Consider the following 14146-nt stretch of genomic DNA (forward strand, 5'->3'; position numbering starts at 1 on the left):
AGTGGTCATGAAACTAAGAGGTGGCCACTCCGCGAGGGGCCTCGTCTCACTACATTTTGGTCTTGTGTTCAGGGGACTGCAGTCCCCGTCAGTCATTAGGTGCTCTATTACGAAAGGAAGATGGCAATTTGAAAACACACTGTGCTTCGCTGGTAGAATAATCTTTGTTAAAGAATGTGAACGGACGCCAGCCAGCGAGACACGGGTACCGCTGGAGTCTGGCAGTGGTGGGAATAAAATGGGGTCAGCGGAGCTGCTTGAACCCCTGCTGCCTGCTGGGTGATCTGGGCCGATTCCCGAGACTTCTGTCGAAGTACCCCTCTGTCTCGGGACACAGGCAGGTCTGGTTTCTGGCAGGAAGACGCTCAGAGGAGCCACATCCTATACGAGGTGGTAAAGGACATGCATCCTGTGCCCCATCTGCTTGCCGAAGGGAGTAGCAACGCGGGTGGAAGTGGAGAGTGTTACGCCAAGTGAAATAAGTCAGGCAGAGGAAGACAGACACCATATGTTTTCACTCTTACGTGGATCCTGAGAAACTTAACAGAAGACCATGGGGGAGGGGGAGGGGGGAAAAGTTAGAGAGAGGGAAGGAGGCAAACCATAAGAGCCTCTTAAATAACAAGAACAAACTGAGGATTGATGGGGGGGGGATGGGGAAGAGGGGAAAGTGGGTGATGGGCACTGAGGAGGGCACCTGTTGGGATGAGCACTGGGCGTTGTATGGAAACCAATGTGACAATAAATTACATGTAAAAAAAAAAAAAAGAGAGAGAAACCCTAATTTCCCACCAACTTTCCATTCAAACTGAAAACAAACAACACATTTGCTGACTCTACCATGCAATTCTTCAAGCAAATGATTATGGAATAAGTTCTGGGTTGGTGTATAATCTGCAGAAGCATGAGGGATGTTGTCAGATTGGAAGATAAAGGGAAGAGAAGTAAGTATGATTGGACGTTAGTTTTCCCATGTCACACACAGGGGATGCCCACGAACATAGTCTGGTTCCACCATTTCCTGAATGGCATAACACGGCAGCTTGTCTGGCCCCATCCCCAGCGAGGGGGGGCCCCACGTAATTCTCCACAGCAGTATTTTTCCTTAAAAAGCTCTTCATGTCAGAATTTAAATATGATGATTGAAATATTTCGTTCTTAGTTTATAATGGGAAGGGTTAGCACATGTCAAGCACACTGGTGCTAACTGTCCAGAACGATTACGTTTTTTCATTAATCTTTGTTTTCCTCTATTTACTTCAGGCCTTTCGTTTAGACCAACTATTAAGAATGTATGAATTCATTTTTTCTTTAATTTAAACTCAAATTAGTTAACATATAGTGTTGCATTGGTTTGGCTGACGGTCATAAGTGGGAAGGATATAGCAATCCAGGCCTTCCTATGGAAGGAGAAAAGGTCTCAGATACACAACTTAACCTTATACCTGAAGGAACTGGAAAAAGAATAGCAAATAAAGACCAAAACCAGCAGAAGAAAGGAAATAATAAAGATTAGAGCAGAAATCAATGATACAGAAATAAAAAAATAAAAAAAAAAAAACAAAAAAAACAGTAGAACAGATCAATGAAATTAGGAGCTGGTTCTTTGAAAGAATTAATAAAACTGATAACCCCCAGCCAAACTTATCAAAAAGACAAAGGAAAGGACCCAAGGAAATAAAATCATGAACGAAAGAGGAGAGGTCACAACCAACACTTTAGAAATATATACAGGAGAATATTATGAGCAATTATATGCCAACAAATTGGGCAATCTGGAAGAAACGGATAAATTCCTAGAAACATAAACTACCAAAAGTGAAACGGGAGGAAATAGAAAATTTGAACAGACCCATAACCAATAAAGAAATGGAGTCAGTAATCAACACTTTCCCAAGGAACAAGAGTTCGGGGCTGGATGGCTTCCCAGGGGAATTCTACCAGACATTTAAAAAGGAATTAACATCTCTTCTTTTGAAGTTGTTCCAAAAAAATGGAAATAGAAAGAAAACTTCCAAACTCATTCTATGGAGGCCAGAATTACCTTGATTCCAAAACCAGACACAGACCCCACTAAAAAGGAGAATTACAGACCAATTTCTCTCATGAACATGGATGCAAAAATTCCCAACAAGATACTAGCAAACCGAATCCAAGAGCACGTTCAAAGAATGATTCACCACGATCAAAATTTATTCCTGGGCTACAGAGCTGATTCAGTATCTGCAAATCAATCAACGTGATACATCACATTAATAAAGAAAGGGTAAGAACTCTATAATCCTCTCAGTGTATGAATTCATTTTCCTTTTTTGTTTTAAAATCCTTTTTAAAGTTTATTTATTTTGAGAAAGTGCATGTGCGCATGAGCAGGGGAGGGGCAGAGAGGAGGAGAAAGAGAATCCCTAGCAAGATCTATTCTTTCAGAGCAGAGTCTGACACGGGGCTCAATCTCACAATCTTGAGATCACAACCTGAGCCGATATCGAGAGTCAGATACTTACCTGACTGAGCCACCCAGGCAGCCCGTTATTTTTTCTTTATTCATTCATTAGATTCTTAATTTATGCAAGTTCCCATTTTGTGTACCTTTTTCTATAACTTAAAGACACAACTGTCTAAATTAATTAATCATTAAAAGCTGGAATTCGCAAAGCTGAAATCCATTTGCCCATATCAAAACTTGTCTGTTTTCTAAATCTAGAATTTAGTATTTTGCTCCCAAATTTGAAAAATTGACTCGCCACCCTTTGCCAGAGCATATGTCTGGCTCTGGCTGAAAATGTTCCTGTCGTCAGCCAACGTTATCAATTTTAGACATTCGTTGATGGTCCAATTTTTATGGTATCAGGATGACCAAGCCATTGACTGTCATGTGAAATTCTTCTTCCTGACATGCTGTTTCTAGTCATTTCCACCACGATTTGCATAAAGTTCCTGTAGTTTCTGGGTGAATTTCAATATAGGACTTCGCAGTAAATTTGAGCAAGACCATTCGACCCAAACCTCAGTCTGCATCACAGTATTTTCAAGGTAAAGCTTCTACTTCTCATCACCAACACGATACGTAGAATTTGAGTGACTTTCATTTGAATAATCTCAACTCACGAAACTACTCTTTATCAAATCTTCACTTGGGTGCAAAGCAGAAACCGGTTCACCAAACGACTCCCTCAGAGCAACATGCTGACATAGATGGACGAGAGAAGGCAGGCCCGGCCTTCCGGTGACACGCAGGGCCGTTGCCCTCTGCTCTCCCTCTGGGGATGGGGCCGCCTGCCAGGATGTGGTGTGGACCCGTGAGTGCAGTGTGCCCGTGGCCCCTCGGCGCCCCCCACCTGAGAGGTGTGAGAGGTGACCTACCCCCTCCGCAGGAGACCGAACACTCGGAGCGAATGATGGCCCATGTGTAACGAGGCTGGCCACTGGGCTTCTTCTCACCCCGCAACCGGGGCACCGAGTACTCCCAGGCGACACCCGGGTTCCTTCCCTGAAACAGAAGCTAGAAAATGAAAAGGGGGCAGAGAAAACAAGTTAAAATGGAACTGATAAATATAAGCTAGTTTTTAAATAGTACTGAAGCGACAACATCAACAGGAAGTTGGTTACGTGATGAACACCGTCCATCCTCTAAAACGTATACGAACTTTCTAGACGGAAGCGAACGCTCAAGAAGAAGCAAGCGCATCTAGAAAAATGTAGACATTCGACTCGTCTGCCTTACGTTTCGTGTGTTCCTCTCTTCAAGGCTTCAAACACCTCTGCAACCTAACTCGGGTATCTGGTTATTTCCCCCTGTGTTTCCTTGGGATCCCCTGCAAATCCCGTCCATCTGAGCCCATCAGAAAGCAACGCCTATAAAGCACTCTCACGCTTCCTGGTGCGTTCTAAGCAGTCAGGACTCATGAGTGGATATTACCCATGCCACCCATCAAAGCTACGGCAGCGTACTTTCCAGTGTGACCGGATGCAGGGGTCTTTGGCCGACTGGCACATTCCAGGGGAAAAACACCTATCCGTAAAGATCTCTCAAGTTGAGCCTACCTTAGCACCTTGAATTTGGACTCTTCACCTCCTAGTTTAAAACGCAATCGTATGGACCAGTTACCTTTGCACTCGTGAATGTGTCAGATTGCTGACCTCAGGGAGAATGCTTTTTACTTTGGAAGCCTCACCATTGATCACCGGACAGAAATCCCATCTCTGAGTCTGGGAGCCTTTATTGGTGCTGATGTGATATTCCAGGGGGGTCAGATATTCTCTGACCACCCGGCACCACAGTCCCCCCACCCCTGACAACACAGCTCTTGGGTCTTAGTTGAGGAAGGTGTTGTAGGACAGGTACAGGTGGCTGCATGGTGAGGCCCCTGAGATGCTCTCCTGTCTGACATCCTGAGCCTTTGCAAATCTTCTTCCATCCAGAACAGTTCCTAATAAGCCACACTCACCTTCGCCCTTGACCTATCTCTGTTCTGTGCCATTATTAGAGCTAAAGCCTGCGCTGGTGGGAGAGAAATCATCAGGGTGAAATAAGGTGATGAGAACAGCTCAGGGGAGGCAGAGGGGGGATGTGTGCGGAGAGGCCCGGGGAAGCATCTCCCAGGAAGATACAAGAGGACAGGAGGGGGCTGCCTGGCCCCGAGAGCAGGTGGGGGGAGTCTGGGTGGCTCACATCTGCATACTGGTTGTAGGCTGACGGGACAACATTTGAACCAAGTACTGTAACTGTGCACAGAAAGGCAAAAAGGTGGGGCGTTAGGTGCCAGGGGATGAAAGGTAACAAGCCCACCGCCCCCTTCAATGCTTAGATGAGTCTTGCTTCGGACACATTCTCAAACTATAATCATTATTCTGTGTTCTTGAAGTTATGCCAACGGCCGTCAATCTGCAACAATCCCCGATCCCAGCCCGAAAATCAGACGGCTGGCACCTACCTCCACAACCAGTGTTTCGTTGGTTGGCCCAGAAGAGGTCAAACTCTCCGGCTCATGGGAGGTCCGTCTATAATCAAACGTGGTGCCTGCGAACTTGTATCGACCCGGCCAGTCCACCGTCCAGTGCCCGTTCAGGTAGTATTTTCGGAGGGCATTGCGCACAGAGATGTAGGACGTCGACACGTTCATTTCGCGGACGTGAATACTCCGGGCTCCAGAAGGAATGGTGACCATCTGATAATACTCTACGTTAAAGGAAACAGGAGTGGGAAGAATGTGGTATTTCATTCAAGAATGCCGAGGCAAAATCCCTACGCTGGGGTTCCCCACAACTCAAACCTGAGAATCCACGCTGGGAACCAGGAGAATTTTGGCAATCGGTGCCATGAGGCCTTGAAGTCACTTGTGTTTTTCTTTTCTTTTAATTGAAGCAGAGCTATTATAAATTTCATTGTTCCTAAGAACCACTTGAATTCAAATAACCTAGCAACCACTTTCCATCAAAAGGAAAGGCTTGGAGGGCACCTGGGTGGCTCAGTCGGTTGAGTGTCCGACTCTTGACTCTGGCTCAGTTTATGATCTCACAGTTCGTGGGACTGAGTCCCATGTCAGGCTCCACACTGTCAGTGAGGAGCCTGCTTGGGATTCTCTCTCTCCCCCTTTCGCTGCCCCTCCCCCACTCATGCTCTCTCTCCCTCTTTCTCAAAATAAATACTCTTTATTTTAAGAAAGTAAGTTGGGGCGCCTGGGTGCCTCAGTCGGTCAAGCATCTGACTTTGGCTCAGGTCACGATCTCACGGTTTGTGGGTTCCAGCCCCGCATCGGGCTCTGGGCTAACAGCATGGAGCCTGCTTGGAATTGATTCTCTCTCTTCCTCTCTCTCTGCCCCTCGCCTGCTCTCTCCCTCTCTCAAAATAAATAAACTTAAAAAAAAATTTTTTTTAAAACAATTAAGGAAAGGCTTGACAGGCGGAGTAGGGAAGGAGACTGTCGGTCTTTTCAGGACCCTTGATGCCTGCTGTTGCCACGGAAACCCCAGGTGTCCCTTCCAGGAGGTTCTGGTTTACGTCTCCCTCGTACTCCTCGTACTCACGGTTGGCGCCGTGGTGCTTGGTGTAGAGCCCCTTGTGTGTCGTGCAATCTGAGTTATTCCCCCTGCACACACCGCAGGAGTCTTCCACGGCATCGGATCCAAGGACGTCGTCACATCCCACTCTCTGGGGGACCGGGGCCACACGTCATTCGTGAAAGAAAAGACGACAAGAGCGAAGTCACAGAGCTCCAGCGAGAAACCTCCCCGCTCCAGTAGAACATTTCCACCAACACAGAGTCGTTAACAAATATTTATTGGATACCAAGTATGTGCACAGCAAGACTGAAACTCTACTCTCAGATCCAAAGGAGGAAACCCTGAGAGCTGTTGTCTTTGGCATTGCTACACAATCTTAGAATCTCGAGCCCTAAATTAAGGGGCGCCTGGGTGGCTCAGTTGGTTAAGCGTCTGACTTGTGGTTTCTGCTCAGGCCACGATCTCACAGTTTTGTGAGTTTGAGCCCCGCATTGAGCTGTGCACTGAATATGAAGCCTGCTTGGGATTCTCTCTCTCTCTCTCTCTCTCTCTCTCTCTCTCTGTCCCTCTCTCTCTGCCCCTTCCCTGCTCATTCTCTCTCTTTCTCTCAAAATAAATAAACATTAAAAAATTTAAAAAAAACCCTGAGCCCTAAATTAAATCTATCAGATTTTCATATTGGAGATTAATGGTAAATTTCAGATGGACGCAAAGCACAAATTGATGAGACATGTGTCCACGTGAGGGTCCCCTGGAATGTGCCGCTGTGCCTCTGAGTGGCCGTGGGCAAAGGAGAGAAGGAACACAGGCTGCCTGGGAATTATTCCCAGCAGTAAATCATTTAAAGGGCATCTTTGTTCACTGTCTTAGAATTTTAGGGGCCTTTATAATTTCTATGATGCTTACTAGCTTTATATTTACTAACAAAGAGTTTACTATATACTTGTAAAAAACCCATTCAGAAATGAATCACAATTCCTCCATAATTCCTTGCTGTTAATTCTTATGGTCAAATGCATTTCAGAATTCAGAGGGTTTTTGTTTTTTTTTTTTTTTTGGATTTTAGGAAGGGAATTAACATATTATGCACATCATGTGAGAGTCCCAGCAGGGCCCAGGGTAGCACTCAATGAAACGCGTAAAGGATGTTTCTATGGCAAATCACGTACATCTTCACGCGAAGCGAGATCGATAAAACTGACACATAGCCTCACACCCGTCGAGGGCAGGTTTCGCCAGCAAACAAATTCAGGGCATCCTGTATTGTGCAGCCCAATAAACCTTCTGTGTGACGGCTTTTGGGATTTCAGAACTACATCTAAGGGACTGTGACACTGTGTCGTGACGAATACCTGAAAACAATGACATATTTAACAAGCCCACTAATAATTAGACAAAACGGACAGAGGCTCGGCCATTTGAAATCTGAAAGAGATCTCGACAGAACCGAGTGTGATCTTCACCTACGAAAAAGGACTACACTGTGCGTGTCCCAGTGCACGACTCAACCTGACCATGGTCATCTCACTTAGAGAAGACCAGAACGATGACTGAGGTGCTTAGACTCTGTGAGTGTGCATACTGAGCAACTTCAATGAAAAACCCACCGATCGTGTGCAACGTATGTGATCTGGTCACGCTTCCAGTTGGTGTAATAATGGAATTCCTTCCCCGTCTCACCCCTGCCCAAGGCGGCTCTATGGCCACTTAGCCAACAAATCTTTCCCCGTCTGTCTTCCAAGTCCCTGCAGGATGCCAAGTGATCTCTCGGCTCAAAGCTGCCCCTGGTTCCTCCGCTGCCCAAGCTACTGCCGGCTGACCCTGCCGCTCACCTCCATCCAGGTCCCAGGGTCTGCTCCCCCAGGACAGGAGGATAAAAACCCTCCGTGCGCCCCTTCTCGCTCCCTCACCTCCCTCGGCACCCCTGCCCTGCCTGCCCTCCGGGTGCTCGATGCCTGAGTCGGGTCCTACCAACCCACACCTTCTAGCACGACCGTGTTCCCAGTCGGCTCTCCCACACCTCCAGGCCAACTCACCCTTCCCGATCTAGCTCGGAAGCTCCCTTCTCCCAGGAACCCCGCAAATCCCCCAGATCCACATCGGGGAGAAAATCAGCTCTCCTCTGCTCCCCATCCTCCGTGGGCACCTCCACTGGGACAAACCACCTGTGTCTGTGTGTGTGTTCATCCGGTTTTCCCCGCCCCCACCAGGCTGTGAGCGGGAGGGAAAGGCGGGATTTAAATGTCTGGTGTCTTTAGCCCCTTAGAGGAATGCCTGACACAAAGCAGACTGTCTGGAGACGTGTGTTGAATGAATGAACGATCATTATTACCTCACATATCCCATCTATACAAACATTACGGCTATCCTCCGAGCATGGAGTCCCATCTTTGACTTTATTTGACAAAGAAAAGAAGAAATCAAATCCTTCTGCGATACAGTAGAGTTTGCATAAGTGCTGATCTTAAAAAGAAATACACACACAAACACAAATAAGAAAGATACTTAAGCTCTGATCACTTTTGTTCTAAATTTTAGATAGACTTTAAGTTTTTTCTTTCTTTCTTTTTTTTTTCTTTTGCCCATAAAATAACTCCCACACAATATTCATTGCAAAGACACTTCTTTTATGGTTGTCTCATGAGGCTTGGTTTTTCCTTTTAATTTTTCATTTGCATAAGCCTTCACCATTCTTACTCGACGGTGTCCTTTACCGTCCTTGTTCTTATTCAGTGGTTGGCACATAGTAGGCATTCAATAAATATTTGTTGACTGGAACGACAACATCACTGTTTGACTATTTTACTAGTTTGATGAACTATTCTCTTGCAGAAATGCAAAAGGTCATTACTATTTTGTAGCAATATACACAATTCTCACAGGAAAAATGTAATAAAAGAATTCAAATAATCACGAAATTTATTAAAAGCTAGTGCATTTGGGGTGCCTGGGTGGCTCAGTGGGTTAAGCATTCGGCTCAGGTCATGATCTCATGGTTCGCGAGTTTGAGCCCCACGTCGGGCTCTGCGCTGACAGCTCGGAGCCTGGAGCCTGCTCGGGATTCTGTGTCTCCCTCACTCTCTGCCCCTCCCCCCACTCACACTCTGTCTCTGTCTCTGTCTCTGTCTCTGTCTCTCTCTCAAAAATAAATCAACACTAAAGCAAAAAAATTTTTAAAAAGCTAATGCATTTGATGAAATTTATAATATTTTTAAACTGATAAAAGGAATAACTTTTCGATGAAATCTTCAGAGAATGATGTTTTCTATAAACACAATGACTGTCAAAAAATACTGACAGGTGGGGAATGTAGGTATCACGGTATACTTAAGAGTGGCAGAGCCAGTCGATTTCTTTTGATAATCTATTTCAAAGATTTTATGATTTATGTAATTAACATGAACTTTTTCCCCTTCGTTCTTCTTGGTAAAGAAGGGCTGAGTTGATGAAAATATAGTCTGCCTTAGGAATTTTCATGGGCTCAAGACTTATCCACAAATATTTTCTTTATTGTACAGGAGGAGACTCCATTGAACAACCCTAAGAATCAAGGCAAGTATGTGCTTCCATGATTAATGTGTTTATTTCCTGAGATAGGGAAGCCCAGAAGAGCACACGTATTTTGGCCCCAATTTCAAAGTTCTTTCTCCTTTTTCTCCTGCCTACTTATTTCTCACTGGCTTACATTTTACTGAGTCTGGGAGTAAAAACACAACCAAAAATGCTTTGTGTGAAACTGCTTCAACTTCTCCTTCCAGAATTTACTGACTTCATAAAGTTCTTACCATGAAAACATTACGTTTATAAAGTCAGATGAGATTTATATATTTCTTGACCGTTGCTTGGACAGTATTCCCAGTTTCAAAGAGTGAGGTGACTAGGTATTCTTTGGATTTCTCTTTAAATTATGCCAACGGAGCTACCAGGTTCAAGTTCTTTCAGTCTTAAGAACAATAACTACTTCTCTCACACTGGAGAATAAAATCTTATATATGGTGCAGATAAACTTCTTGGTTTAGAACCAGAGTTTTGAATATACTATACTTGAAAGTCAACTGCTTTTCCAAAAGATACTAAAATTTTTCTTTCACTCTCTGGCAATTGTAAGTGTTCGATGGTGAGATCGCCCTCAACTACTGTGATTTGTAATTAAAAAGCCCTGATCCCTTATCAATAAACCATCCGTTTTGAATGTTTCATCACTTCTTTGAAGATTTCACGGTATGACGCACACACTCTCTATCTGCTTGTTAATTTCTGGCCACACCGCTGGTCAAGTTCAGGTACAAAGCCAGCGGCCAAGGGGTTAGGCAGAAGAGCCTGTGACAACGACCTCACATAGCGATGTGGTCTATCCGAACGCCACAATTTCAACCATGTAATTCTTTAAAGAGTTTTCAGTCACGTAATTCTTTAAAGCATGAGGCTATTCCTAGAAGGGGGGATGTAAGACTCACCTTGCACTTGAGTGTATGGCTTCCACTTGTAGTGCCATCCTCGGAACCGTTTGCTGTTGTACTCGGCACACTGTGCCGCACGGAAGTCAACGCTATCGTGGGGACATTTCTGACTGTTGCAGAGCCTCAGAGTCCGAGCTGAGCCCTCACAAAACTTCCCTCCGTGCGATGGTCTGGAACATACATTTCGCAATTAGAAACCCTACGTTTGGGGCGTCTGGGTGGCTCGGCTGGTTGAGTGTCCAGCTTCAGCTCAGATCACAATCTCACGGTTCACGAGCTCAAGCCCCGTGTCAGGCTTGCTGCTGTCAACCCAGAGCCCGCTTTGGATCCTCGGTCTCCCTCTCTCTCTGCCCCTCCCCTGCTCGCACTCATGCTGTCCCCAAAGTGACTGCACGCTAAAACCAAAAAGAAGCCCTACATTTAACAGCTACTCTCCCCTCCCTGCAAATTAGGCTTATTGAAGACATGAGCAGATCCTGTTATGTTGTTTTCAGCGACCAAGTAAGAAAAGTGTACTTCTAAGGGACCCTGGCACTTTCTCACCCATTAACGACGTGGGCAGTGTTATTCACAAGGTTAGTAGAGCCAGTTAGGGTGTGGAAATGGATCTGCCGGCATCTGTCCGCCACCGACTCCCAGCACCCCTGCAGAAGGCAGCGTGACGTCGCCGTTCTCTGCACTCATAGAGGAGGGACCGCTAAGGGAGGGCGGCTCTCCCAGTTGACAGCCGGCAGAGTTGAGACTGCCATTCAGGGACTTCACTGAAGTCACCTTCCACTGGTCGGTGCTGATGGGAAACACCCCCAGCTCACCCCCTAGAATTCACGTGGACGCAGCCATACGATGTGGCGGACCCACTGAGCGTCACACGATAAAGACAGGACTGAAGAGCCATGATAGGAGTCATGTTTTAAACAAAGTCAGGTGCAAAGGGAGGATTTGGAAACTCCTCTACACCAGCACACTGGGGACCGCTTCTGGTGTCCCTGTCTTCTCACAGAAGGTCACAGTGAAACCACATGTTGCAAAGGTAAATATATTTCATGAAGAACCCAACACCTGGCTTTTTTTTTCCCACGTGAAAAAACGGTTCTTCCTGATTCTTATTCTTTTGTGTTCTCCATATCTTCATGATTTACATACTCATTTTAGGCAGACCCTTGGTATTTCGTAGAAATGTGGCTAAAATCCACTTCCTGAGTATCGCTGCTGGGTCTGTTATCACGTGCTATGGTCAGGTCGCTTGAAGCATCTTAAATTATACCAAAGAGATATCGCTGTTTGAGAAATACTTGACTAAAATGACTTTCCCGCTCAGTGATGCTTTTTAATTCCGGCATAGCCAACACACAGGGTTCCGTCAGTTTCAGGTGTAGGACAGAGTGACTCGACACCTCCATGCCTCACCCGATGCTCATCATAAGCGCCCTCCTTAATCCCCATTACCTGTTTCACCCATACCCCCTCCCCCCTTCCCTCTGGTGACCATCAGTGTGCGCTCTATAGTTAAGAGTCTGTTTCTCACTTTCTCCCTCTTCTTTTTCCCCTTTGCTTGCTTCTTTTTTTTTTTTAATTTTTTTTTCAACGTTTTATTTATTTTTGGGACAGAGAGACAGAGCATGAACGGGCGAGGGGCAGAGAGAGAGGGAGACACAGAATCGGAAACAGGCTCCAGGCTCTGAGCCATCAGCCCAGAGCCCGACGTGGGGCTCGAACTCACGGACCGCGAGATCGTGACCTGGCTGAAGTCGGACGCTTAACCGACTGCGCCACCCAGGCGCCCCTCCCCTTTGCTTGCTTCTTAAATTCCACGTAGGAGTGAAATCATACAGTATTTGTTTTTCTCGGACTAATTTCACTTAGCATAAAATTCTCTAACTCCATCCATGTGGTTCCGCCTACTCAGTGATCCCTACACAGCTACGTGACGTACAGATCGGTATTACTGAATTTAGGTACACATGCGGCTTGGAAGGTTCACAGCACAGAAATCGCTCGTGAGGAGGGAAGTGAGGACGTACTTACTTGGGATTTGCGCACAGGCGGTCTCTGTGAGACACCCCTCCTCCGCAGGTCCTGGAGCAAGGGGACCAGGAAGACCAGTCTGACCAATGGCCATGCGTGGGCTTGGGGCCTTCGTCACCGTATTTCACACACTGTCCTCCCCGGCACCACTAAAAATTAAAAAAGAAGAAAAGGTTGACATGACTCATGGGTGGATAGGCGGGTCCAGCATCGCTGTGATGTCAGCCATGGGGAGTTTGGTAGAACGCGCAAGATATCAACATCTGCCCTTCAGGTAAGCGTATGATAGAGTGAGTGGATGTTGCTTCTTTTTCCTTTTCCAGCCTAGCACGGTTTATAAATCCCCGTAGAGGGAAGATACACAGAAGAACCATTTTCTAGCGTCCAAGCTGCTGGAATTCAGCACATATAATTAAGTGGTGTTGCGTGAACGTTCAGCCTGATTGTTCGGCTCTCAGGTGAGTGAACTCCAATCTTTCCAAGAACAACGTGCTTTTCATAGCTCTTTGAGAGCAGACGGGGCCTCGGGTAGAAACGTCCAGCTGGAGGTTCCATGTGACTCAACACCTTATCATTTCTGGCCGATGCTCTGCGCCGTCACTCCCAAGCACCTGGGCTCCAAGCCCGGAGCCCGGAGGTTATCGGCGGACGCGGGTCGGAGGTCACACTGCTTCCCGGGGAGATAAGACAGCCCACACAGAGCTGCACGTGTCCCCATGCGGCTGGAGATGCCATCAGCTGTCCCTTCTCAAGAGCAACACTCGTCGACGTCAGTTCACGCCCAAAGCCACGCGTTGTCTTTGCTTCCATCACACGTCAAGGCTACACATCTCAACGTGGTGTTCAATGCTGTTGGTTTTCCACCCATGGTTTGGTGCAGACTTCGACAATCTTCAGGCCATCTGCTGAGAGGAGAAAAGGAAGTTGCTCGTCCCTTGCTGCTGGCCCGCAGGGACCAAGCAGAGCCTGGCCTGAGGACTGCGGGGTGAGGGACAGGGTCAAGTCCCCTCCCGTCTGGCTCCAAGGTTAGGGCCACCGGATGTGATCCGAGAGAAAAAACGGTACTTTACAAGAGGAAAATAACAACACTTCGATTATTCATTGTTGTGTCGGGTGAAAACGTATCAGATGGCTGCCACTTGACCTTTGCCGGCAGTTACAAGTGGTTTGATTTAACACCATTCAAGGAGGGAAACGTGAACATAAGAAATTCTGAGCACTGAAACCTCATCCATTCAATTCTTCGATTCTTTCCCACAAGCAAAAAATAAGTCTCTCTTTTGTTAGCTCCCTGCCCTCACCCCCAGGTGCTAGAACAAGTCCTGAAGTCCCCCTGACACCCTCAGCCCGGTGAGGGGTGCACAGGAGACAGCAGGGCACCTGCTCCTCAACGGCCTCGAGTCAGAGGAGAGAAGGAGCTGAGAGAAACAGAGGGCTGGCTCCTGTGGGCTCTGGGCAGGGCCCTGCAGCTGGCAGAGACCGGGAGGGACCGGGAGGGACCGGGAGGGACCGGGAGGGACAAGTCAGGGGTCTGCTGTGGTTGTTTTGTCCCATTTAAAAAAATCACCCGGTCAGAGCTTTCTAACACACAACCCAGAAAATGTGGAAGCAAGAACCAACAGGTTGAAGCTCAGAAAATATTTTCAGGTTTTAAAGCC

At 46.7% G+C, this 14146-nt stretch overlaps 1 protein-coding gene across 1 annotated transcript in view; it reads right to left on the reverse strand.

Moving 5' to 3' along the window:
* Positions 1-14146, reverse strand: part of ADAMTS16 (ADAM metallopeptidase with thrombospondin type 1 motif 16) — a 161608-nt gene that overhangs the window by 61444 nt on the left and 86018 nt on the right. The window contains exons 12-17 of the mRNA XM_023239735.2: positions 12489-12637; positions 10461-10633; positions 8336-8466; positions 6028-6151; positions 4935-5179; positions 3364-3502 (exon numbers count right to left, since the gene is read on the reverse strand). Of these exons, the coding sequence (XP_023095503.2) occupies positions 3364-3502; positions 4935-5179; positions 6028-6151; positions 8336-8466; positions 10461-10633; positions 12489-12637 (961 nt within the window). The remainder of the gene's footprint in view (positions 1-3363; positions 3503-4934; positions 5180-6027; positions 6152-8335; positions 8467-10460; positions 10634-12488; positions 12638-14146) is intronic.

This window comes from Felis catus, chromosome A1, assembly GCF_018350175.1.
Source record: "Felis catus isolate Fca126 chromosome A1, F.catus_Fca126_mat1.0, whole genome shotgun sequence".
NCBI lineage: Eukaryota > Metazoa > Chordata > Mammalia > Carnivora > Felidae > Felis > Felis catus.